This window comes from Macrosteles quadrilineatus, unplaced genomic scaffold (genome assembly GCF_028750875.1).
Source record: "Macrosteles quadrilineatus isolate MER2022 unplaced genomic scaffold, UCM_ALF_1.0 Scaffold_1__1_contigs__length_201487025, whole genome shotgun sequence".
In the NCBI taxonomy this organism is placed as follows: Eukaryota; Metazoa; Arthropoda; class Insecta; order Hemiptera; family Cicadellidae; genus Macrosteles; species Macrosteles quadrilineatus.
The window spans coordinates 177,962,384-177,990,164 of record NW_026542594.1 but is presented as its reverse complement, the minus strand read 5'-3'; the positions used below and the strand labels follow the sequence as shown (position 1 = coordinate 177,990,164).

Sequence of the window (27,781 nt, the reverse complement as noted above, 5' to 3'; positions counted from 1 at the left end):
GTACGTTTGGCCATTGCGAGGTACGATATAGCTACATGCATAACAAACATAGCATGCGACTCGCAATAAGCATTGTCAATACTGCCAACTACAATTTCTACTAAACAAAAAACTATATAATATTGTATGGTACTGTCACAACAATTGTTGTAAATGAGTCTGGCCATCGCGATTGACAATGTGGCTTCATGAATTTTAAATGTGACCACAACTTAATCAAACATAGCTCGTGCTGTCAACGTTACAAAAAAAACTACACCATTGATTTTATATAAACTAGTCACACTACATGATCATTTCCGGCGTGAAATTTACAGGGAACATATCCAATGCTACCAACGTTTCAAGGCGAATAAATATATAATTTGATACTTACTTGAATACACGATATGATCAACTATGGCGTGCTATGTCAAAAGTTCATTGTTAAAAAATAATGAGCAAAGGGTTTTGACTGTTTCCAGGACTGTAAAATACTTCTTGAGTGGACAAAATCTATCTTTTATAGGTTACCGTCGTCAGGCATGAATTACTTTTGCAGCAGTACTACTTAACCGAATTTTACGATTGAGGTGTCATTTTTAAGCTGATCAAAGTGACAAATGATAACTAAAAAGGTAGTTGCCTTTAGGGATTCACCCACAAGCGTTTGATTTATTTCTAGAGTTCATTGTCAAAGGTTGTATGATTTTAACAAACTACTGTACCTACTTTTAACGGTTCAAAAGTGAATTTTTAATTAATAGCACATCTTCAGTAAAACGTAATCAGAAAACGTAAGAGATATCTCTTAGTCGAGGAGAAATTACTCTGTATTGAGGAACTCACTTGTTGTAACTCAAAATGTTGATAAAATCGATATTCGTTTACATTATCACTATACATTTTTTGTATAAAATCTTTAACAACACATTATCAAAATCGATATATACATATACATTTTTGTTATATCTATCTGTGAACCATGGAACCTTGCAAAGGCCAACAAGAAGAAAGCGAATGCGATTGTGAAGGCAGTGTAACATCGATCTTCCACCATCTTGAACTGTCAGCTAATCATTTATTTGTCGCGCATCGGTTGCTGAGGTCATGAAACACTTTTAAAAAAACGTTGAAATAAATAGCTTAAAAAATCCGGCGTCGTTTAGTTTTATTTTGCCTTACAAAACTTGAAATCTACTACTTACAGACGTGGTACTAAGGATGATACCCTGTTAAAGAGGAATGTTGAAAGCTAAACAATATTCCACAGTTAATTTTTCCTATTTGCAATTTAAATTACAAACTATTCTTGTAGTTACAAGAATATCCTTAACATATTGTGCTGGGGATTATCTTGGTTTACTGCGAAAAGGTAATATCGAACGTATTTTTAATATATGTCAGTCTATTGTCACTTTTCAAATTGCTTTGACACGTTTTCCAATAAGTAACGAACTGGATAGCTAAATAGTTGCCTTCAAATCCAAAAATCGCTGTCAGAAATAAAAATATTCTGGTCCAGGTTTCTGGTTTTTACATATTAACAGATTTTTTTACAGAACGTTAGAGTAACAGGATCCGAGTTTGGTCCTTTCGCACAAAAAATGTCACTGGTGTCAAATACAAGAAAAGGGCAAAGTATTGCACCAACACGCAGAGCTACGAAGCAAGAAGTACAGATTCCAAACAAAATACTTGACCATAGATCGCACAGACACTCAAGTCAAGTAGACAACAAAACACACAATAAAACACACGTTGTGTTTATGTTGTGTGTTGTGGAGTTGAGTGGGAGAGGAGTTTATAAATAGAGCGACGTCCACTGAAGTCTCGAGAGTCAAGAGTGGCCAGCGTTGGCGATCTGACCATAGAGCTAGAGAATCAAGGTCCGAGCATAGACTAACCAACGTGGTAAAATCTGGCAGCGTCGAAAATGGTACATTTAATTGGGTCAATGAGGCCTGAAATTTCTTACTTCCTCAAAAAAATAAATTGATTGTTGGACCCTGTCAAGACTTATGGAGTTGAGGAAAATACAGATTGCATTATGTTAAAGATGTCAATTATTCAGATTGGTCAGCCTCTCCAATACCATTAAGGTATCGATTTAATCAATTATCGAATATTTTGACAGGGACACCGTTGAAATGAGCAGTAATTGTGACTTAATAAGTGATGAAATTGTCAGCACAGATTTCAAAGAAATTAATTTTGCATACTGCGAAAATATATAAAACGACAATGGTGACATTAATGTCACCAATTAATTTTAAATAAAAATAATTATTTCGTAAAAAATAGAGTAATTGTAAAAAAACTGTAACGATAATGTCACTCTGAATAATGATTTAAATATTATTCTGATATCGTTTGGATCAAAATTTAAAGTGGACGGGTCTGACAGTCAAATGATGTAAAAGATGTCACTACGATAAATAAAATAACTGATCAAAAAGGGTTGACAGTGCTGAGTATGTCTATTTGACACATTCTGATAGAACCAATATACTTTTTATGACAGTGTATGGCATTTCATTAATTTATTGCTTTGGTGAAAGTTTTTCGCTCTTATTATCCATATAACGTTTCATGATACCAGAATCATTTCTTTACCATTTGACAAATTGCTACATTATTATTATTGGTTACTATTATATCTAGCCCGATTTACACTACGTATAATTTGTTTTGCATATATAAACATTGTTTAAATAAAAGATAAGAGTAAATAACTATCTATAAGACTATTATCTTTGACTATTAATAAAACAACTGTAACCAATAGTCAATGCTATTATGTTCCAAAATAGTCAAGATTTCTACTTTATTTGAAACAAAATCTTTTTGTAACCGAGTTTAACATTCTTATCACTGTCACCTAATTTTTCATTCCCGTTGGAGAAAGGTTGTGTATGGTAAACCATAAACTGATTGGTTATCAGCATCCAACCACCATAGATAAGAATTTGGCCAGATATCTAATCCCAACCCTATTTAATGTTAACAACGAACCAAATAACTTTGCCACATTGTAAAATAATGTAACATCCCATCTGTTCGCAAAATATGGGGGGTGCGAGCTGGTCTATTGCTGGATTTGCGTTCCTTGAATTTCCGGGTTCGAATCCCACCATTCACCAATGGATTTAATCTAAGTGATGGGGCCGCAAACCTCTGGGCCTAGATTCAGGTAGTAATTAAATACAGTATGTAAAAAAGTCTGGACCGATGGTCTTGAATAGAGCTTCGTTCTAGGATGTAAAGATGGCACAAAAAGTTGTATACACAATAAGAAGAGGAGTAACCAGTAGCCCATCGACAATAGTGCGTTGTACCATTAACTTCAAAGGTTGTACGTAATTCACGTGATAGTTGTGTTTGTGTGTGGCCACTACACACAGATCAGTTCCATTCACAGTGTCTTTGTGTCATAGCCACTCAACATACGACAGACTACCTCAGTGACGTCATCTACTGTGTCACATCACGCTATAGATGTGTTTATGCTTGGCCACGACACACAGATCAGTTCCATTCACAGTGCCTCTGTGTCACAGCCACACAACATACGACAGACTACCTTAGTGACGTCATCTATTGTGTCACATCACGCTATAGATGTGTTTATGCTTGGCCACGACACACAGATCAGTTCCATTCACAGTGCCTCTGTGTCACAGCCACACAACATACGACAGACTACCTTAGTAACGTCATCTACTGTGTCACATCACGCTATAGATGTGTTTATGCTTGGCCACTACACACAGATCAGTTCCATTCACAGTGTCTCTGTGTCACAGCCACTCAACATACGACAGACTACCTCAGTGACGTCATCTACTGTGTCACATCACGTTATAGATGTGTATATGTGTGGCCACTACGCACAGATCAGTTCCATTCACAATGTCTCTGTGTCACAGCCACACAACATACGACAGGCTAACTCAGTGACGTCATCTACTGTGTCACATCACGTGATAGATGTGTATATGTGTGGCCACTACGCACAGATCAGTTCCATTATACTGTCTTTGTGTCACAGCACAGACAATTGTTCTCTGTGTCACAGCCACACAACATACGACAGACTACCTCAGTGACGTCATCTACTGTGTCACATCACGTGATAGATGTGTATATGTGTGGCCACTACGCACAGATCAGTTCCATTATACTGTCTTTGTGTCACAGCACAGACAATTGTTCTCTGTGTCACAGCCACACAACATACGACAGACTACCTCAGTGACGTCATCTACTGTGTCACATCACGTGATAGATGTGTTGCTGTGTGGCCACTACGCACAGATCAATTCCATTCACAGTGTCTCTGTGTCACAGCCACACAACATACGACAGACTACCTCAGTGACGTCATCTACTGTGTCACATCACGTGATAGATGTGTTTATGTGTGGCCACTACGCACAGATCAGTTCCATTCACAGTGTCTCTGTGTCACAGCCACACAACATACGACAGGCTAACTCAGTGACGTCATCTACTGTGTCACATCACGTGATAGATGTGTATATGTGTGGCCACTACGCACAGATCAGTTCCATTATACTGTCTTTGTGTCACAGCACAGACAATTGTTCTCTGTGTCACAGCCACACAACATACGACAGACTACCTCAGTGACGTCATCTACTGTGTCACATCACGTGATAGATGTGTTGCTGTGTGGCCACTACGCACAGATCAATTCCATTCACAGTGTCTCTGTGTCACAGCCACACAACATACGACAGACTACCTCAGTGACGTCATCTACTGTGTCACATCACGTGATAGATGTGTTTATGCTTGGCCACTACGCACAGATCAGTTCCATTCACAGTGTCTCTGTGTCACAGCCACACAACATAAGACAGACTACCTCAGTGACGTTATCTACTGTGTCACATCACATGATAGACGTGTTTATGTGTGGCCACTACACACATATCAGTTCCATTCACAGCGTCTCTGTGTCACAGCCACACAACATACGACAGACTACCTCAGTGACGTCATCTACTGTGTCACATCACGTGATAGATGTGTTTATGTGTGGCCACTACGCACAGATCAGTTCCATTCACAGCGTCTCTGTGTCACAGCCACACAACATACGACAGGCTAACTCAGTGACGTCATCTACTGTGTCACATCACGTGATAGATGTGTATATGTGTGGCCACTACGCACAGATCAGTTCCATTATACTGTCTTTGTGTCACAGCACAGACAATTGTTCTCTGTGTCACAGCCACACAACATACGACAGACTACCTCAGTGACGTCATCTACTGTGTCACATCACGTGATAGATGTGTTGCTGTGTGGCCACTACGCACAGATCAATTCCATTCACAGTGTCTCTGTGTCACAGCCACACAACATACGACAGACTACCTCAGTGACGTCATCTACTGTGTCACATCACGTGATAGATGTGTTTATGTGTGGCCACTACGCACAGATCAGTTCCATTCACAGTGTCTCTGTGTCACAGCCACACAACATAAGACAGACTACCTCAGTGACGTTATCTACTGTGTCACATCACATGATAGACGTGTTTATGTGTGGCCACTACACACATATCAGTTCCATTCACAGCGTCTCTGTGTCACAGCCACACAACATACGACAGACTACCTCAGTGACGTTATCTACTGTGTCACATCACATGATAGACGTGTTTATGTGTGGCCACTACACACAGATCAGTTCCATTCACAGCGTCTCTGTGTCAGAGCCACACAACATACGACAGACTACCTCAGTGACGTTATCTACTGTGTCACATCACATGATAGACGTGTTTATGTGTGGCCACTACACACATATCAGTTCCATTCACAGCGTCTCTGTGTCACAGCCACACAACATACGACAGACTACCTCAGTGACGTCATCTACTGTGCCACATCACGTGATAGATGTGTTTATGTGTGACCACTACACACAGATCAGTTCCATTCACAGTGTCTGCTCTGTGTCAGCGGGATATTCGCGCATGTCGCAGCGGTCTCGGGTAGGAATGTCCACACTTGGACGTCGTCCAATTCGCTTAATCCTCGAGCTGGCCAAGCCTCTGGTTTTATCTGGCACCGCGGATGCAAGTAGATCGGGCTTGTGTCACTACTTGCTGGTTATTAGCCATCGATGATTCCGGTTGCCAATTTCCTGTGATTTCTTTAATTGCCGCACCCAGCAGCCGATAGTCCCTGAAGTTTATTTTCGGTCGCATTGTATTCTGCTCGGTTTTATTTAGGTGTTGCCGCTTAAACATCTAAATAAGGGATTTGATTCTTATCCTTTTCGATTGTTCCTACTTCGGAACTATTCTTGAATCTAGGTACATCTTATTTCCTAGGTCACCCAGCTAAATTGCTGACACATTACATACATTGTTGATATAATATATATGGTTGATGAAGTTTTGATAGATGAATTTGTTTTCACTTGCCTCAACATTTACAACATTTACAGGAAATTTAAACCCCCTAAACAGTTTACTGATTAGACATAAAAACAAACAAATACATAAATATTGACGTCAGTATACAGTTCAATGATTATCAGGCTATTGATCAGGATGGTGCGTGTCACCGGCAAATATTATTTAGTATTGTAATAGTTTCCAATGTTTCCATGAAGCGATTCTCATCAACTGCCTAACGATCGCATATAATGTATATTGTTTGTTATGGTGAATTTTTGTTGCTAACTCTATCTCTCGCCAACCGAGTCTGTAGGGTACTTAAATTTATTTTTGAATTGAACTACCGGTAAATTAAAATGTATATGTTCAATAAGAAACGTCAAATAGAAAAAAATAATATATGTAATCAAGTGTTTTAAGCCAAATTACTGATCGGCAATAAATTCTGGATAATTTACGGTACATTAATCATAATTTAAATCAAAAAAGGTAATCCAAGCAAATATCGGTGATAAACGTGTTACTGTGTGGACCTGAAAATTACAATCGATAGTTTTAAACAGTTTTAATGCAAAGTCATTAACACGAAATTTTAGTTCTTTTATTGACGACTGAGATGTATAATTGTAAAAAATTGTACCTATTCAGAAAATAAATGACTTATGACTTATGACTTAATATCTTATTGATAAAAGAAATCACAACGTTTACAAAATCAACATTTTTCCTACAATTGTTTCCAAAAAGAATTGCTTTCACAACAGTTCACTCCACATCTCCTACAATATACGTATAAAGGATTAACGTGGAATAATTCTTTATGCTAATCAAGAGGTGTGGAATGTTAATTAAATTAGTAACTAGACATACTCGAGGGGAGTTTGCTATTACTTAGGTAATTGTCTCCTGCCGATTACGGAGGAACCAACATTTTAATCTACTTAAATAATAAATAGTATTTTACAATAACTAATTGTTAAAATTAAGTTCGGAAACAACAAATCATCCGTCTAATGCGATAAGGTGTAATTTCTTCATTTGATCTATTCTTGATGTAGTCTACCGAAATCGTTAGTCGTCACAACAATTGTGCGGATAGACTATTGTTAATGCTACATTTACTGTAATGCACCTTACGCTATTGCTACCAAACACGTTAAATCGAGATTTTCATTTACTGAGTACATTGTTACCAAACAAGTCAAAACTTACCAAAATCCTGCCCGTCGTGGTCTGACCAGAGATGAGTTCGCCAGCCCAGTCTTTGGCCTCTGTCATGAAAGTGCCCTCGAACTCCTGCTTGCCCTGGCTCCGGGCCGCCTTCTGTTCCTTCTGTTTCGGGTCATTGGGCGAGAGTTCGGGCTCCTTGCGACAACAGAGGAAGGCGAACACTCGCCACAGCAGGACGATGAGCAGCCCCGCCAGGAAGGTGAAGATAGAGGACAGCAGGAAGCACCACCATTTTCTCTCCTTGAGACATTCGGCGTTCGGTGCCGGGGTGGTGACTTCGACATCGTTGCAGATCTCGCAACATGACATCACTGTCACTATCCTATACTGTCACTGTACATAACACCCCTGGCCACTGAACTGATACCACTGCACGGTCGTCCACTACCAAACTGCCCTCGCTCTGCAGACGACAGAGATCAATACAGCCCGGACCGCGGGTGCGCGCGCAGCTACGTCACGGCGGCCTTTGGTTCACCGTAGCGGCCAGTAGAGAACAATTTTTTTTGCAGGCAAGTACATTATTGGATTTTTACATCAAATTAGTTGTTCCGTATAGAGAGTAGCCATTTATTAAATTTACCCATTCGGGAAAAGACCGTAGGTCTCATGGTAGGACCTGACGGATTTTAAGGAGGTAGGATAGGACAAGGACGGATTTTAAACCGTCCGATTTAATTTTCGTTTTGATGTACCCAGATGCTAAAACACCCTGTTTGGATGCATGTATATGCGCGTTTCCACTAGCACGATAGCTCGAGTATAAGTATAAACGGTCTTCTTTTGGTTGCATATGAACCACATGAACCTACATTTTTTGAACGAGTTCGCTATCCAGCATGGATTGGACTATGATAACGGGCTAAAAATGTGTTTTCTCATTTTTAAATAGTTTCCGTTTATTAGTTTCAGTATTTATTCTCTTTTTTGCCAACAGTATAGCCACTTTACGGTAAGGAAATTAATTACATTTAAAATAAGAAATAAAAATACCCCTATCACAGTAAACCTGCAGACTAAGCCAATATCCAATTAACTGGCTAGATGTCCACTAAAATAATCCCCTTAAAACTGTCTTATTTATTTCCAATTTAAATTCCATTAATGTTAATGAGTGATTAGGTTTGCTGATACGGGGAAGGCGCGTTTTAATTTAAATGTTACCTTATTACGAAATAAACAAAATTGCCAAATTTGGTTAAAATATCCATAAACGAGCAAACTACAACAGTTTATTCTCTATAAAAATAGCATTGTAATTTTAAATTCAAGTTTGTATTTTTGGGCACACAACAACGCTTCAATATACTGTACTGAAATATTTCTTTTTTTAGCACTTACTTGCCTATGACTGCTTTATTTCACAAAATCAATTTAACTAATTTATACAGAAATGTTATTTTTCATTCTTAGTCTTAGATTATATTTTATAAGTATATTTTGTATTAAAAAGTTTGTTATGTCTTCTGTAAATATTATGTGAAAATAAACACATTTCATTCGTTCATTCATTAAAAGAAATGGCAAAATTTGATCTTTTTAAGTTAAAGAGTTATAAAACCAGTTCCTGACCTCGTTCGAATAAACGTATACAGTAAAAGTAGACACGTTTAGGCCTATACCAAACGCAATCAAAATCTGATCATTTGTGCTCGAGTTATCGTGCTAAACGGGCATAAATATAAAATTTGAAAGGATGGGGTGTTTTTAGCCTCTGGGGACCTCAAAACAAAAAAGTAAATCGGGTGTAGCATAAGGTAATAGTTTTTTCCTATATGGGTAATTCGCTAAAAGAAAACTAGCCATAGACAACAATGATGAATATTTAAAATTAACAATAACAGAATATAACAAAATTACAACAAACATAAAAGTGCGTACAAGAAATAGATAAAAACAAACCCAGTATGAAATTGTGCAAAATATAATTAAGTGAGGAATACAGTAGAACACATCGAAATAAATACATAAAGGTATTAATACATTAGACCTTGGAAATATTAAAAATTACTTACTATCCAATAATCTCGAAATAAACAAAAATAAAACAAAACTATATGTCATTTTCAACTAAGCAACCTATTAACAAAATAGAACCGTTGATTTTTATTCTGATGAAATCAAACAAGATGAAGAATTTTTTTAAGTTTAGGTTTAAACATGTATAAGCACTTATTCTGACAGGACCACGTAAATCGTGTCAGCACAAAGGATAATTTGCAAAGGAATATTTATTCAGGAATATTTGCACTGAAAAAGATGTCTTATCTTTGTAATATCAGTATTTTGAAAGCAATATATCATCTCTTATCATATCTTATCTCATATCTTATATTTATTTCACTGTTAAAACCAAAGTTAACTTAAAAATTGTCTCAGTACTTCGGGGATTAAGTTTTACTAGGAGAGAGCCAAGTAAAATTATCAGTATTTTATCGAAATTATTTTCCCCTATATCGAGTAATATTCAGTGTAATTTTTGCTCAATAGTAACAACTGGTGTTCTTCCCTTTGTACTGTATTTTGTAATTTGCTAGTAGACTGTGGATGGCTTGTTATAAACAGATGTTACAAGTCTTATGTTTACTTTTTCCTTGTTATTTTGTTCAACCAACATGGTAACTTGACCCATAAGTTCCAACAATTGACCCATAAGTCCCAACAATTGACCCATAAGGCCAATGTAAAAAATTGTTGACATTTTAGATTTTTGTTCGTAGTTTTAACTGCTATAAACACGTTTTTGGGCCAGAAATAAATTATTTACATTTGAAGGAAATGGTCGAAGAATTTTACGAGATCCTTGTGCAAGCATACATTGCTCATATAAGAGTATAGGATAGGATATGACTAAAAGAGTAATTAATATTGGGTTTTATTTTACAGGATGTCCATGGTGACGCTCGTAGTCGTAGAAGTATATATGGAAGTATATATAGTCACTATATTTATATATGGAATAATCCTATAACATAATACGAGTTATGTCTGTTTTTCTGTCGGTCTGTAATTTATATCTCCAAGTCCAGCGAAAGGATTTTGTCTAAATTTTGGATTTAGGAACTTTTAGCCCCAAAAACGTTATTGATGACCACCACTACCTCAGGAAAACTCGTATTTCACTACTCAACTCATTTGAAAATTTAAAAATGAAAAATTGGCTTTATGGGTTACTAAGTAACTATGTTGGTTGAACAACAAGGAAAAAGTGGATAAAAACTTTTAACATGTGTTAATAACAAGCCATCCACAGCATACTAGCAAATTACAATATACAGAAGAAAAGGAAAAACATCAGTTGTAATTGAGCAAAGATTACACTGAAGACTACTCGATATAGGGGAAAATTGTTCCGAACAAATACTGATTATTTTACCTGACCTTCTCCAACCAAAACTTAATCCCCGCCGTACTGAGGGATTCCAAGTAAACTAATTACATCTTGGGTTTTAATTGGCATAAAACTATTACCGTATGATAAATCCCAATGAAAAAAATACAGAATCTCAACAGTAGTGAAAAAGTGAAACTCGTTGTCACATGCCTTTTTGAAACTAATTTGATTTCCTTTATATCATTTTTTATCTGCTGTCTTTGTAAAAGTCGAACAACGGGTTACAATGACTAGAGGGGATAAAATTTATATGCGAAACTCGCACTTTTAAGCAAGATCATAAAAGTGTATCAAATTTGTGTTTAATTGTATAATTATATTACAGAGTTGTTATTATTTCAGCGATCAAATGTCTATGGTTTGTAAAAAAATGTTTTTCGTAAGTTATAAAATGTATATTTTGTTTTAACTATTAAACCCAATGAACCACAACCGAGCAAGGATCGGTCCCCCGGTCCCCGGTACTTATACAGGGTGTTTCACGAGAGGTGTCTCAAATTGATTACGAAAAAACGGTTTAACGTACAAGGATAAAATAAAAATACCCCCGCCGCAGCAAACCTGCCGACTAAGCGAATTTCCATTTGTCTGAATTGATTTTCAGTTAAATATATTTTAATAACATTAGGTTTAACGAGTACCTAGGTTTGCTGCTACAAGGAAACTAATAAAGTGTGTTTTTGAGTAAAATATTGATAGCTTAGTACAAAATAAATAAATTTGCCAAGTTTGATCAAAATATATTCATAAACAAGCAAACTACAACATTTGACAATATTCTCCATAAGAATAACATGGGAATTTTAAATTTACAATTTTTTTAATTTTCTCCGTTACTAATAATCGAACAAAAATACTTTTATATACTAAATTATTTGTTTTTTTAAGCTCTTTAAAAAGGTCTAAAGAGAAATTGGGAAATTTTGTGTTTTGAGGGTCAAAAGTGAGAAAAACCAATTTTTACCCCATAAAACCCCCCGTAAAGCCCCGTTCCCATGGTCCGATCGTGCTGGTTCGCGAACTCATTCAAGTTTATCCCGCTTTACACCTTTAAACCAAGTTTCATCAAAATCGGACAAAAATTACTCAAGTTATCGCGTTCACGGACGTATATATATATATATATATATAAGTCTATATATATATATAAGTCTATATATATATATATATATATACATATATAAAAATTTGAACGAATAGTGTTTTTGGCCTCTGGGGACATCAAAATGAAAAAGTAAATCGGTCCCGGGTCTAGGTCTTACCGTGCCACCTACGGTAATAGCTACTTCCCTATAGGGAAATTCGCTAATAAAAAAATGACCCCAAGGAATAACGTAAAAATATTTTTAACTTTTTTCCAATACAGGGTGTGCCAAAAACTGAGGGTCACTAGTTCGAATCTCGGATTTTTAAATGTAAACATATGTCATGTTATACATCGTTTTAAAGGTATTTGATAGACAAATATTTTGGCGAAAACAGAAATTAAATATCTTTTTCAGTTTCAAAATGGCGGCAGTTTTTTTATAAATTTTTTTTAATACTCTGTGTTTTCTATACCAATGAATTTAGTGCTTCTCCAGTTGGATTTTCTTACTTGTTATGAAATTAGCTTTACTTTGATATGCTACAAGCAACGGTTATTTGAAATTATAAAAATTAAAAAATATTTTTGAAAATTTGCGAATGCTCATAGTTCACAATTTTTAAATAGCAACATATGTCAAGTGGCACATCATTTTATAGGTTTTTTAATTCATAACAACTTTGTAATTTACACTTACTTCGTATCTCTTTTAGTTTTTGCGTAAATAACAAAAAACCTCTTATTCCTATATATCAAATGCATGTTATTTGGGTTTGGGGAGCCTTTAGTGTTAATCCCAAATAACATGCATTTGATATGTGAAAATTAGGTTTTTTGTTATATAAACAACAACTAAAAGAGATACAAGATAAGTGTAAATTACAAATTTGTTAGGAATTTAAAAACCTATCAAATGATGTGCCACTTGACATATGTTGCTATTTAAAAATTTTGAACAATGAGCATTCGCAAATTTTCAAAAATAAATTTTTTGGGAATTTTTATCATTTTAAATAACCGTTGCTTGTAGCATATCAAAGTAAAACTAATTTCATAACGAGTAAGAAAATCCAACCGGAGAAGCGATAAATGCATTGGTATAGGAAAGACAGATTATTAAAAAATATAGATAAAAAAAACTGCCGCCATTTTGAAACAGAAAAAGATATTTAATTTATATTTTCGCCAAAATGTTTGTCTATCAAATACCTTTAAAACGATGTATAACATGACATATGTTTACTTCTGAAAATTCCGAAATTCGAACTAGTGACCCTCAGTTTTTGGCACACCCTGTATTGGGAAAAAGTTAAAAATATTTTTACGTTATTTCTTGGGGTCGATTTAGCGGGAAATAATTTTATTTCATCCTTGTACGTTAAGCCGTTTTTCCGTAATCAATTTGAGACACCTCTCGTGAAACACCCTGTATAAATTGGGAATATCTGAGCGGTACACAACTTACCAAGCGTGTGTTTTATTTTTATTTTACCACACTTGTTATTGTGGTGGAAATAGTAAAAACGAGCCTGTCCTGTTCGAAAATTTGAAGGGTCGTTATCAACTTAAAATGCGAATTGTTAAATCGATTCTATTTATTACAGTACTTTGAAAATCTGTACTTGGGTAATGTTTCTCGTAAGGTGGAGTGACCTGGCTGCCAAAACATCGTTTTGACTATATTTGTATTTACAACATTTAAATTAACGTTGAAATAACATCCTACTTTGACTACATTTCTCACTTATCAGATAAATTGTATTCAAGCAGATAAACAATTAGCACAACAGCCAGAAAAATTACTGAAATTTGTAACATAGTAATTTACATAATAATTATTATCACCTTGAATTAGGAAAAAGTGAACATATATCATTCGGTTAAACCATTGACCATTGGATACTTAAGTCAAAGGTTTAACATATTATTTGCATGTTAAGGCATAATCTAAAAACATGCAACCACGGTTATAGAGTCTTAGCTGGCGAAACTAGCGAAGTACTTTTCAAACTTACAGCAGACAGTTTCAGGGTTTGTATTCATTAAGTTTTTTACCCTTTTCACAAGTGATCAAACGATTCAAAGTACACTAATTAGACTATGTGGAAGTACAATTATCGTTTTTATTTCTGAATGAATAGTTTCGGATTATAGAATTTTAGCAGATTATCTAATAAACAGATGAACATTTAAAATTGATATAAACAGAGGTACGAAGTAGACAATCGTTAATCGATTTCCACTAAAAAAGAATCCTCCTATGTGCAAAATCCATGATTTTCACAAAATTCTCTGGTCGGGGGTAAATTACCGGGTGGTAAAATTCAGAGCCGTAAATCTACAGTTTGATCAGTTACATTTTTGACAAAAGTCAAAATACCAGACCAATTTGGACACATTACCAATTCATTGTTGGGAGAGACCAGCACACAAAATAACACCCGTACTTTCTTTGACTTATCTACCTTCTCCTCCTCCAATACCTCGCTCAAATAGAGTCCTAAAGAAAGGAAACACGTTTTACTAAACAAACACAGTCTGTTGAAGAAGTTTTATTTACACAAGAATCGTTTGTAATTCAAGCCGAAGCCTTTATCAGTGCAGGTTCAGATTGGGAAGAGTAAGTAGGGAGAGAAAGTACGCTCTTGCGAGGCGAAGACACAGAGGTAGCGGATGCTGAGGCCAATGCAGTAGCTGGAATGGTCGGATACTCTATGGCAGGGATGGAGCGGGGCGGCGGGTAACGTCGGGTCAGCAGAAGACCAACGCTGAGGAAAGTTCTTGACAACCATTCACGCGCAGCATCCAGGTTCGGCAGCACAATCTCCGTCAGCAGCCAGACAGCCAGTTCTGGCTTGAGGAAGCATGTGGCTATCAGTGGTACTGCAGCAAGGCAGAGGATCGTCACGATGAACTCTAACACCCACAGGGTCATACGCCACACTACCTGGACAGTTGTAAAGATTAGAACCGAGAGTCAAGGAAAAAAGACGATTTGAATAAAGATTATGTAGTAGTATTCCAAGACCCATGCTATTTATTTCAGATTATAATGATGATAAAGACTCGTCGTGAGCAGTAAGGCTTTATGCTGAATCTTTGTTGGTTCAATATAGGTCGATATTTAGGAATGTTAGCTTATTATAAACCACCGAGGTTCTTTATAAAAATACACTACCTGGAAATAAACTAGGTTAATAGTTAAAGGCCCGACGAGTCAGGCGAAGCTTACATCAAGATAAAACCTTATTTATCAAAAATAAATTTCAAACAACCACTAACAATATAAAAATACAGTTATATATCACATTATCAACCCAATTAATTGTGACTTACGTGAAAATATCTCGTCACGTCACGGATCAGCAATGGTTTTGGTATCATTGCAATACCTTACGTCAAACTTATAAAGGAAATTTGGACATGTTTTCTTAAGTAACAATCCTAATCATCCATTGACACAAAATCGTTACTTTTCTTCAGACAATTTGTTGTATGTTTGCCTCAAAAAGTATGACTACTTTCTCTGTCTACAAGATTATAAAAGCTTAAATTGTATTCAGAGTATGCGTTTGTCAAAGCTAAGTTATTACTTAGCGACAGTTTTGATTGGTAGTCATTCTTTTTGCTAAGTAATGTCAAACCCCACAAAAAGTGATTTCCCTCAAATGCGTGATCTGCCTAAATGACTGCAACCATAGCCTAAACCACTAATCTAGATTGGTCACTCTACAACACTAGCTACTAGCTACTAGTACTAGCTACAAGATGGGTTACTTAAACGATTCGCCAAGGTTGATGGCAAAGGTTTATTACGACTTACCAATAGACCAATAAACAAGTAGATGGCCGTTTTTGTAGACGACGAGATGGTCGGTAGAACTGTCATCAACTGGGTGCAGACGGCGTCCAGGCTATGGAACCAGGAGGTGGCAACTTCTGGAGGGTCGACTTCAGAGCGTCTAGAAGACCTGGAGCGGCGCCACTTCCACCATCTCCTTCCACTACCACTACTTCTCTCACTTTCACTCATTATCAGGGGAAAAGAAACAGTAGAAATTTTCTGATTGTAGGTGTTCAAAATATTTACTAAGTGATTAATAGTAACATCTGATTCAGTTAAGGTGAAGGAGATTTGGAAAGGTTTTAGGAAATCGATCGGATAAAAAAATGTTTTAGGTACTCCCATGGATTAAACATGTTTATGGTGGAAGGGGACTCGTCAAGATTTTATTTTCCCCATTACATCCTTGGTTAAATAGACGTAAGTATTTAATATAGTCACTGAAACACTAAAACAGTGGTGACTACGATATTAGAATCATTGGTGTGCAAAGTTCTCAGTTCTCACTGATTAGCATGAGTATGAGTGTCCGAGCCATTTGCAAGATGTAGTCATCATGCAAACCTGAGCTTCCAGCTTGCGTGAGGTTAGGCAGTATAATTAGTTAGCACTTAACTAATTAGCTGTTCTCAGTCAATCTTCCCATTCCTTACTATGGCTGGGAAAATAACGTTAGTGAATGTATTGATACAATAAACGAAGGAAACATATTTCCCAAATTAATGGCAAACAAATCTTTCAAGCGCAAAAGAGATGGAATTGTTCAAGTGGATAGCGTTAATTTTAGGTTATGAAGTATTAGTGTCAGTACTAGTTAGCTATTATCTGATACAGTATACGTTGGTATAAAACACTACCTCGGGATAGCGCAGCGAACTAATGTTTATAATATTTTTAATTGATTTCATTCACTCATGATTATCAATTATCAATTATTTAAGATGGGGACTATTATTAATGATTGCTGTGAGTAGTGCACGTGAGGGCCGATTTAGGCACGTGCATAGGGCGCGAGGCAATTGGCTTTTAAAATTAAAAAATTGTGTTTGTATTTGCATGAAATACAACCACAGTTGTTACAACAAACTTCTGTTCTGATAATCCCTCGCGGCCGTGTAGACATCGTAATCGTCCTCCGCGATTGCGGCAAACTTCTGACTTTTCCACGGTCGTGTAGACATAATTATCATCTTCCACGATCGCGGCAATATATGAACATATCATATCCCGCAGTCGCGAGGAGATTATCATCGTTGTGCGTCTACCACGAATAAGGCTAAATTCTGATCTTTTCCCGCGATCGTGTGGAACTTATCATCATCTTGCGCGATCGCGATAAAATTCTGATCATCCCCCGCGGTCGTTTGGACGTATTAATCGCCTCCCACGATTGCAACAAAATGGTAATCATCTCCCGCGGTCATGTGGAGAACCTCGTCTTCCGCGAATGAGGCTAAATTATGATCTTTTCTCGCGGTGTCATGTGGACATAAGCATTGTCTTGCGCGATCGCGGCATAATTCTGATCAACCCTCACGGCCGTGTAGAAATCATTATTGTATCTCCCGCGGTCCTGTAGACGTCGTGTTATCGTCTCCCGCGGTCGTGAAGATATCGTAATCGTCTCCCACGATTTCGGCAAAATGTTAATCACATCCCGCAGTCGCAGTTGTGTGAAGATCATTATCATCTTCTTGTTGTTTCCCGTGGTCATGTGGACTTTATCATCGTCTTTCGTAATTACGGCAATATTCTGATCATCCCTCGCGGCTCTGTAGATATCATCGTCGTCTTCTGCGATCGCGGGAAATTCTTATCATCCCTCGCGGCCGTTTGTAGAAACATTATCGTTTCCCGCGGTCACGGAAACGTCACTGTTGTCATGCGCGATCGCGGTAAATTGAAAATTCCAGGTAGAAATACAAAATTCATGTATAACTCCGTGTTAAAAAGAACTCGCGCATAATTCCTGGATTTCCCCGTCGGTGGACACCCTGTAATGTATATTAGAAAGGGGCGCTGACAGGGTCAAAAACGAGCCTGTTGCACGATACTGACGAGATAAGGTACGCATTATCGCTGCGTTTTTGAGTAGTTGTCAAGGTAAATATGAGTTCTTCTCCAATATGTAACATTTTGACATAGTTAGTTATATTATTATTAGAATACGAGATCGAGAATGAAAGTACTTCTTTGAACTCGTTAAACTTTACGCTTCCTGACTAACCAGAAACCTACCACCTACTTTGAATAGTGCCTTAATTAGGTCTCTGATGCTGCAGTCCTTATTGACAGATCTGAGAGCACAATGCACAACTATGAATGAATTGCAGCGTTGGTCTCTCTCTTTTGATAAGGCTCCACTGTGCACGCACTGCAGAGCTATAGGAAAAGAAATCCCACTGTAATCAATGGTGAATTTATAGTACAATATGAATTTGAATTAAGCCTTCAATTGATGACCAGTAATCCATCTACAGTGGGTTTGTGATAAATATGTTTTCTATTCTAGGTTGTCAAGGGAATACTTTTAAGGTGGGCACTTTACTCATTTTCTATAATAAAAGAATCCAAGCAGTGAAGGAGTCGGGGCCCTTCTTCCCAATCCCTTCTTCTTAGCCAATCAGTCACGGTTCTTGGGAAGTATATGTGGGTGGTGTAAAGGCTGCTGTACCTCTTAAGTTTCAACATTTGTTTCATTCGTTTGCTTTTCAACACAAAGGCGTTGTTGACTCTGAGGGGAGTTTTATAAGGGTGTAGGGAGTGTTACAGTTTTTGACTGAATGCCAAATGTTGCAGGGATTGCTGTGGAAGTCGGAATCGGCCTTCGTACACACCTGCTGAGTCTCGTGACGTCCATGAAGTTCCATACAAAGGAGCTCACACGTTCCATACCAATCTACCAAAGTCCTGCAGGAGTCATGGGCCAAGGGGGAGGACCATGGATGTTCTCCTAGGTCCTTTGGAGGAGCCTTGATGAGGTAAAGTTGTCTAGGGGGAGTCTGAGGAAGGTCTGGAGGAGATGCTCTGCTGAATAACTGTGGAATTTAGAGAGGATGACAGTGGTGATAGAATTGTAATGTTTCTTGGTCAGAAAGGTATGACACGGCAACATGTAAGGTTCCTAATCCACATTTTAATAAACAGTGATCAGACTAGTACCATGTTTTTGCCACAGAAAATGTTGATGAAGATTTTTTTTGACAAGAGAGGGTGCCAGGATTTTGTTGGGGAAAGTTAACCTTCCATCGTGGAACAGGTATCTGGTTTGGAGGGTGAACTTTAACACTTTTGTATGACAATTGTAGACAAAAATTATTTTCTAATTTAGCCATATTCAGTTTTTTAATTTGGCAACATAGCAGGCTCTTAATTACAGACAGTGTGTAGCAATTGAATATTCTGTCTTCAATTTGATTTAATTTGATTGACCTAGTAGACTTTCATTACATTAAAATACTAACACAATACACATTTAAAATACTAGGTTTTCTATTGTACATCTGCATTCATTTGAGCCACACAGATGCATCAGTTACAGAGCAATTAGGAATGAAGAGTAGTGCATGCTAGTAATTGAATTAAAATTAATACTATTCTTTATGAAAGTTTATGGCAAATACAGATATTCTTTTTTGGAATTAGGAGTGTTGTGGGAAAAGTAGGTTTTCAAATTAGTTGTATAAATGTTTTTGACAACAATATAAAAAGTGTTACGAGTTTTTATTAACAGTGGATAGTACATCGTCAAAGGTGAAATTTGAATAACAACAAAATTCATTTGCTAAATTGTTCTGATGCTTAGGTTCGAACAGGCACTTCTTCATGTCCAACAGTCTTCTGGCTAAATCTTCCATGACACTGCCTGAAATCATCACATACCGGTATTTCAGGAAAAGAGTAGTAAAATATGTTTTATAATGGATTTGTTGGTTCTATAATACTATGACTGAATTAAGATTGCAAAATAAACCACAGTGCTTTAAAAATAGTTCCCTATTAATTTATTGGTATTGTTATCCCAAGCTCAGTAAAAAGTCTTATTGTTTAATAGCTGATTGACGATTGCCTTGACGGACGAGCGTGCGTAGTTTATAGTTAAGGTAAGTGAAGGTTGAAAGTTAAATGTATGAGAGTATAGCTTTGTTACAAACAGCTGGTTGCTTAGTCAGGATCATAAAATAATTGTCAAATTGATCAAATTCTGCTGAATTAGTATTGAACAAGTAAAAAGCTTGATTTTAGATGAATGGAGGCATAATGGATGAGACACATGGAGACATGATGAGACACATGGAGACATAATGGATGAGACACATGGAGACATAATGGTTTTGACTCAATATAAAACCAGAGAGAGATTTTCTGATTGCAAGACGAGAACTACAAAGACTAAGCTACTCGTAAATAACATTGTCAGTTGTTACTTTCGGTTGTATATTTTTATGATTGAGCTAACAACAAACATATTAGCAACTGTTATTGCTATCTCTATAACTCATCCTTGCCTTGGGTTGAAAAACTGAAAAAAAAAACAGAGCAATATTTTGTGAGCGAGGAGAAAAATTCTTTATTTTGCGTTGTACACAAACTGGATTTGTTGTCTGCCAGCTTATTTTCACACACGTGTAGGAAAAGAAGTGCATGTTTTTTTCTTGTCCTATAGTAGTTGATTTAAAAGTGGTTTTGGCATACAATGGTAAAATAAAGCAAGTTTAAGTGATTAGTGGGTGAAGTAGTGAACAAATTTAACTTTGCTCGCGGAACACCGGTGGCCCTCATGGCAGAAACCTCGGTGCTTATAGGTGACCGGCATGATGTAATTTGATAATGTCACTTCCTACTGAGTCTAATGTTTATCTATTTTTATCTGAATAGGACTAGGTATTCTGTACAACAGAAAAAAGGCAATGATAATATAAAACAGCCGCTGAAGAGTTATTTAATATTTACCATCTGAAAATATTTGTTCAGATAACAAAGTGATTGTAATTTAAATATCTAGGGCACCATGATATTAGAAATTCTCTTTTTAGTGTTTTATTTGTTTTATGAGTTAGCTCAGCTAGGCTCCAAGGTCTCTTTAAGGGTACCTACGATACGAGCGGCGAGCGGCGCACTCTGACATTGGGTCACATTTAGTTGCGTGAAAACTTTGTTGAGGGTGGCCACCATACGTCTGAGCGGCAAGCGGCGGTAAGCGGTACCGCTCAGCGCCGCTCATGGTTCCAAGTCAAAACCGATTTTCGCAAAAACGCCACTTGCCGCTCAGGTGAGTCATGCTACGGTTTGGCCTAAAATGACAGGGAAACAGCAGCAAAAATGCGATACGGATCGATAAGTGAGGTGCAGTCCAGGGAATATTCGTGGAATGACCAGCACAGAAGTTTTAAAACATTTCAGTCACCAGAAAAGTATAGGACCAAGTTAGGGTTTTAAGGTTTTTCTAAAAACTTTGTTTTTTTATAGGCAAACAATTGTCAGATAGCAACAATAGTTGCAATACGTCTTGCAGGTAAGCATAGTTTACCATTTTCGACTAAACTTACTCATAAAACTTGGCAAATTTGATTAGCGTTATATATGTGCCGCTTGTATCGTAGCCACCACCGCCGCTTACGTGCAGCTCTGGTTACCGCTTGCCGCTCGTATCGTACCCAAGGCCTAACCCATTGGGGAAGGAATTAATGCATCTGCAGTGCCCTCTGTCGGGAATTAATTTTACCGAATTAGTAGACTTTACCTCTAATTGTTATAGACAGAAACCCTTAGGTAGCCTAATAAATTAATAGGCCTAATTCTTTCGCCATTTTCTTTACAGTAAAATTTTGTACAAAAAAGTGGTAATTGTATAGTCTAAGTGTACAATAAAAATTAAATAAAAAAGATTATAAAATTTAAAGCAATTTCTTAAAAGTAAACTCGATTTACAAATTCCAAGATTAATCCACACACCAAAAATACTACTGTTATAAAGTTGAATTGATTCCCTACGTAGAAAAATCACAAGTTATTTACTTTTGTAAGTAATAACATAGAAAAAATGTTTTACCTAACCACAGCTGATTTTGGGGATATCTGGTTTCCATGGTAACACAACCTTGTTTGTTAGGCACCCTTTAACTAAATTGTTTGACCCTTTAACTAAATTAGTAAATGCCTGTCTCAGCAAAGGGGTTTTTCCTGATTGCTTAAAGTTAGCTCGCACAATACCGGTGTACAAGAAAGGAGATCCCGTTGACCCCGCTAACTACCGACCGATTTTCATTTTGCCTATATTCTCTAAAGTGTTTGAGACGATAATGAAAAGGCAACTAGTCAAGTGGCTTGAAACGAATAGGCTACTTAACAATGCACAGCACCACGGATTCAGGAGTGGGCGGTCCACCACAACAGCACTCACCAACCTTGCTAATGTTATTACTGACGCCTTTGAAAATGGTGAGTCCGTACATCTAAGCCTTTGCGATCTCAGCAAGGCGTTTGATGTTGTTTCCCACGACATCCTGGTGGCTAAGCTAAGGCATTATGGAGTTGGAGGTTGTGTGCTAGAGTCTTTAAAGAGTTTTCTTAAAGATAGGAAACAAGTAGTGTCACTGGAGGGGACCTCGTCATGCGTAGGCCTTTTACCCCATGGAGTACCTCAGGGATCAGTCCTTGGCCCTTTGCTATTTTCAGTGATGATAAATGATCTACATCTTAATGGTCGTCAGTGTTGGGAAGTAGCGCGCTACAAGTAGCGACGCTACAGTAGCGCGCTACTTTTTTTGTAGCGTTAGCTGTAGCTATGCTACTTTTAAGATTTTGTAGCTTTAGCTGTAGCTAGCTACATTTTCAAAGTAGTTGTAGCGGAATTTTAGCTACTTTTCTCGCTACATTAACATTGTTTGAGATAGTGATTTTTATCATAACCTCAACCTTACGTGAAACAACCTCTTTCAAACTGAGATTTTCAAAAAAATTAGGCCTACTTTCTTGGCTTCATACATCTGGTTGCAGCCGTTTCATTCCCTATTACAACGTTGTGTGGACATGGAGGCCATTAAATGAGTGTTATTCACATTTTTGGCTCTCATTTCCTTAATTTACTACTCTATGATTACTGTCAGATAAAATAAAATCACTAGATACAGACGACGTTTAAACGTTACCGGTGACAAGAGAAGCTATTGAATGCTTGCAAGTGATTGACAGGGAAATTAGTAATCAATTTATTTTCCTTATTATATCGATAGTGTTTCAACTTGGGTTTTAATGGAAACCAACACTAAACCTTAAAATAATGAGAAAGCTGGTCTATCAACCTTTGCTTCAGCTATTGATTGTGGTTTATCATCACAAGCCCTCCCTTGGTTAGATTACGAAGATTTTTCACAGGTTTACTAAATTAATAAAGAGGAAATTACCTGATGAGATTTAAGATTCCTAGACTACATGATAATTGTAACGAAAAAATCTCCATCATGAAACTTACATTGAAAAAATAGCATAGTTTGCTCCTGCTAAACAGCTCTTGTAATAGGACTATTCCTAGACTATGCTATGGTTTAAGACGAATACAAAGTTCCAAGTTCAATTATTAGGAATATATCTGCTTAGTCCTTGCAAGAACAAGCCTACTTGTTACATAGCCAAGTAGGCCTACATGTTATTTTTACTTTACAAATTTCAACATGTTTAAATTAAAATCCGATTTCAGGATAAGTTGCTGAATACTGTTTTCTGTACCAATTAGGTTGAAGCACAATTTACCCTATGCATAATTAGCATAAAGGACGATTTCTTGACATTGAAAAGTGTTATTCATAGTACAAGTAACTTATAATTATGGTTAAAAGTTATGGCAATGTTGTTTTTAACATTAAAAAGTAAAGAAAGGCAATAAACTCCAATTTCAGTAGGCTAGGCTCTGTAACACAAAAAAGTATTTTTAAATAATAATAATCGTTTTACAGTTTTATTGGTCTTAATTGTTGATATAAGACATCTATAAATGAATCTAGCCTATATTAAATAAATAAAATGAGCTTTTAAAATATAGTTTGGTTGTATGTCCTTTGAACTTGATGAAATTTACATATAAGATGCTTAAAAATAATGCAATATTTAAAAATAAGTACTAAATATGATGGGACACCCAACTATTTGGTTCTGTTGTTGTAATGTTAGTTTTATAATGCCAACAAATTAAATACAATCTAGGAATAATTTGTTTTCCAAGTAATTGTTTTTTCTAGTGGGGCCTTGGTTAGATACAATACTGACATTTTTTTAAAAATGTTTGTTCAATAAAAATTTAGTTGCAATTAATTTTACATTTACCTAATTTGCGTGGAATAAAAAGTAATGTCTTTGGAAAAGTAGCTAAAATTGTAGCTGTAGCTACATTTCATTGTAGCTGTAGTTGTAGCTAGCTACTTTTTCGGAACTGTAGCTGTAGCTGTAGCTAAGCTACTTTTTTGGAAATGTAGCAGTAGTTGTAGCTAGCTACATTTTAAAAGTAGCTTCCCCAACACTGATGGTCGTACATTACTTTTTGCAGACGACACCACCCTCATCACAAGAGGTCGGAGCTTGGTGGAGCTACGCATTGAGGCTGAATACTTACTGGAGGAAGCAAGGGCCTGGTTCGTATCAAACAAGTTTAAGGTAAACGAGGATAAAACCCAATCCCTCGAATGCACTCTGAGTGCAGGGGTAGAAGAGGGTGAACCGGTCAAACTACTGGGTTTCTGGGTCGACTCGAGGTGCACATGGAACCACCATATAAGCAAGGTATGTGTCAAACTTTCAAGAGTGCTGTATCTTCTAAGGAAACTTAGGGATTTAATAACTCAGCCATACCTTACAACGGTTTATCATGCTCTCTTCCATAGTCACGTGATGTATGGATTGATACTGTGGGGGCATTCCCCTGCTACAAGGGATGTTCTCTTACTTCAAAAGATGGCACTCAAGAGTCATTACATCATCTGGGTATTATGAGCATTGCCGGCCTATCTTTAGGGAACTGAAGATCCTCACAGTGTACAGTCAGTATGTTTACAACATGCTCACACTCCTGAAGGAAAATAGGAGCGACTTCATGAAAAGGGAAGATCATCATAATTACAGCACTCGAAGAGCTCAGGATTTGGACCTTCCGCGCTGTCGACTCGAACGGACCTTGAAGTCCTACCCTAGGTCGGCCATAAAAATCTTCAACACGCTGCCGTCAAAAGTTCGAGAGATGGGCATGACAGAATTTAAAAAAGTGGTTCATAAGGCCCTCGTGAATAGGCCACTATATTCGCTGGGGGAGCTAAATGAGATACCACTCTTCCCATTACAGTAAAAACGTCCGCCATACCACCAGTAGTTGTAAATATTAGTTTTATTATAGTAACTTACAGTATTTAAAAGTCTTTACATCTTTAAAGACATGACGCGATCTATCTGACATTGTCAGTCAAGGATCAAGAATACAAGTATCAAAGTAAGTAAGTAAGTTATTCACAAAAATAAATGAGTAAATAGGCTATGCAAAACAAGAAGCAAGATATTTATAAACATCATAAAAGTAAGAAAAAACAAAAGGGGGAAAATAATTATAATTAAATAACTAGTGGCAAAAGCTGCGTAGTGGCACAGAAAACATACTACTATAACCCAGAATGCCAACCGCATGGTAAAAAGCATTAAGTGGTTTGAGAGAGCTTTGCCCGTCAATCGTACGCAGCGCCACCAGCGTTGCTATGCTGAGTGCATGGCAACGCTGGTCGCGCTGCCTACGATTGACAGGCAAAGCTCTCTCAAACCACCAGCTCTCTCAATGCTTTTTACCATGCGGTTGGCATTCTGGGTTATAGTAGTATGATGTTTTCTGTGGTAGTGGTGACACGAGCGGCACTCGTAAGTCAGTCGCCAGGCCTTTAGCGGCCGTACAAGTAACGCTAGTAAATTAGCGCCAATGGGTTAAGCAATGGATCCATCTCTCTCAAAACACATTAAGCAGTTTCAGGGGAGCAAAACATTATCTGCATTCCAAAGCTCTCAATAGCATCACAATAGTTGATTTAATTTTTTTAACAAGAACATTAGGTACACTATGCTATGTTACAGGATTGTGTGTGTCTCTAACCTAAAAACTATTACAAATCAAAACCAAATCAAAACTAGATAAACAAATTATTGTATTGAACTACTGGTGGATACAGCTAGAAGGTGGTGGCCTATGAAGAAAGAAAAAAATCCTTACCGGTACATAAAATAATTTTATCTTTTGCGAGGAACTTTGCAGTAACTGCAGTTTTTGTAAGACACTCCTCTGACAGGAAAGGTGGATCCATAACAACAATGTCAAACTGAGACGCAAAGTCTCTCGGAATGTCCAGCGGGGAACGGTAATCATACAGGAAGAAGTCTTCTCCGAAAACGGAAAAACGTTGGTCAAACTCAAATAGGGATACTAAAACAAACAAAAATCATATTATACTAACATAATGAAACAGAAATAAAAAACAACTAGTGTGTAAAGGCTTGTTCACACATGGCGATTCTACTCACTGCGACTAGAGTAGCGGCTACAAATCGCTATGTGAAAACAGAAAGTAGCGGCAACTAGCACTGGCAGGCTAGAAAATATTTAGTAGCCAGCCTTGAGCGTCATGTGATTCGCACAGAAATTGTATATGTCAGCACTCTAAATGTATTGGACTGAATTTAGGGAGCCTCCACTTGCCATACCTCAAAGATATGTTTCCAGTATTCCAGTTTGGTTTGGCATGGAATCACTAGCCTACTGGGTATATTTTCCTTCATCTTTCTTAATGGTGATATCATTTCTAATAACTCCTCAAACTTATTAGAACATTCAAGAACTAAAAATAATAGCCTACGATGGTTAAGTTCTGTGTCAAACTTGATCATAACGTAGTTTTGTTATTCATCGGAACCTACTGCAGTTGGCAAATTTAGAAACATTTAAATAGCACAGACTCAGCAATCAGCAAAACTTTGAACTATTGAGAAGCAAGGAAACAGCATAAATGATTGTGTCTGAGACCATTAAGTTTAAAAAATATTACCTCCTACGAAAAAAATCTGTCATAAAATTTAGTTTATTTAGCCTACATACCTTATTAAAAAGTTAGAACTGTATGGGTTTAACGGATCTTCTCTAAGTTTTCTTTCATCTTATTTAAAAAACCGGAAACAACTAGTTAATTCTAATGGGAAAAAGTCACAAGAAAGGGAAGTAACTTGGGGCGTTCCACAGGGATCAATCCTTGGCCCATTTCTGTTTTTAATTTACATTAATGACCTTCCAATGGCAATAAATACTAAAACTATTCTGTACGCGGATGATACAACTTTTTTTCATGAAAACAATAACCAACTTGTACTTCAAAATTTAGTCCAAGTCACAAAATTAAACGCATCCAAATGGTTTCATGCCAATGGCTTTCTATTGAATGACTGTAAAACTCAAGAAATAAAATTTACATTGAAACATGATTCTGCCTTAAATAATGAAAATAGTGCTGTCACTACAAAATTTTTGGGTCTTCATATTGATAATCAACTATCCTGGAATGAGCATATAAATTATTTGTCTACTAGACTATCTCGAGTAATTTTTCTTCTTGGTCGTCTCAAAGATGTAATTCCAAAGAACTATTTGAGATCGGCTTATTTTGCATATTTTCAGTCTGTAATGAGATATGGATTGATATTCTGGGGTGGGTGTGGAAGAATTAATAAAATTTTAATCCTACAGAAGGGGGCTATCAGAGCTATGAATGGATCAGAGCCAGACGAGCA

The 27,781-nt window shown here is 36.9% G+C and overlaps 1 protein-coding gene across 7 annotated transcripts in view; it reads right to left on the bottom strand.

Moving 5' to 3' along the window:
* LOC128990690 (calcium-activated potassium channel slowpoke-like) overlaps positions 1–8,044 on the bottom strand; it is a 164,284-nt gene extending 156,240 nt beyond the window's left edge. For all 7 annotated transcript variants that reach the window (XM_054413262.1, XM_054413237.1, XM_054413254.1 and 4 more), the window contains exon 1: positions 7,637–8,044. In XM_054413262.1, the coding sequence (XP_054269237.1) occupies positions 7,637–7,963 (327 nt within the window). In that variant the 5' untranslated portion in view covers positions 7,964–8,044. The remainder of the gene's footprint in view (positions 1–7,636) is intronic.
* Positions 8,045–27,781: the final 19,737 nt, after the last annotated feature.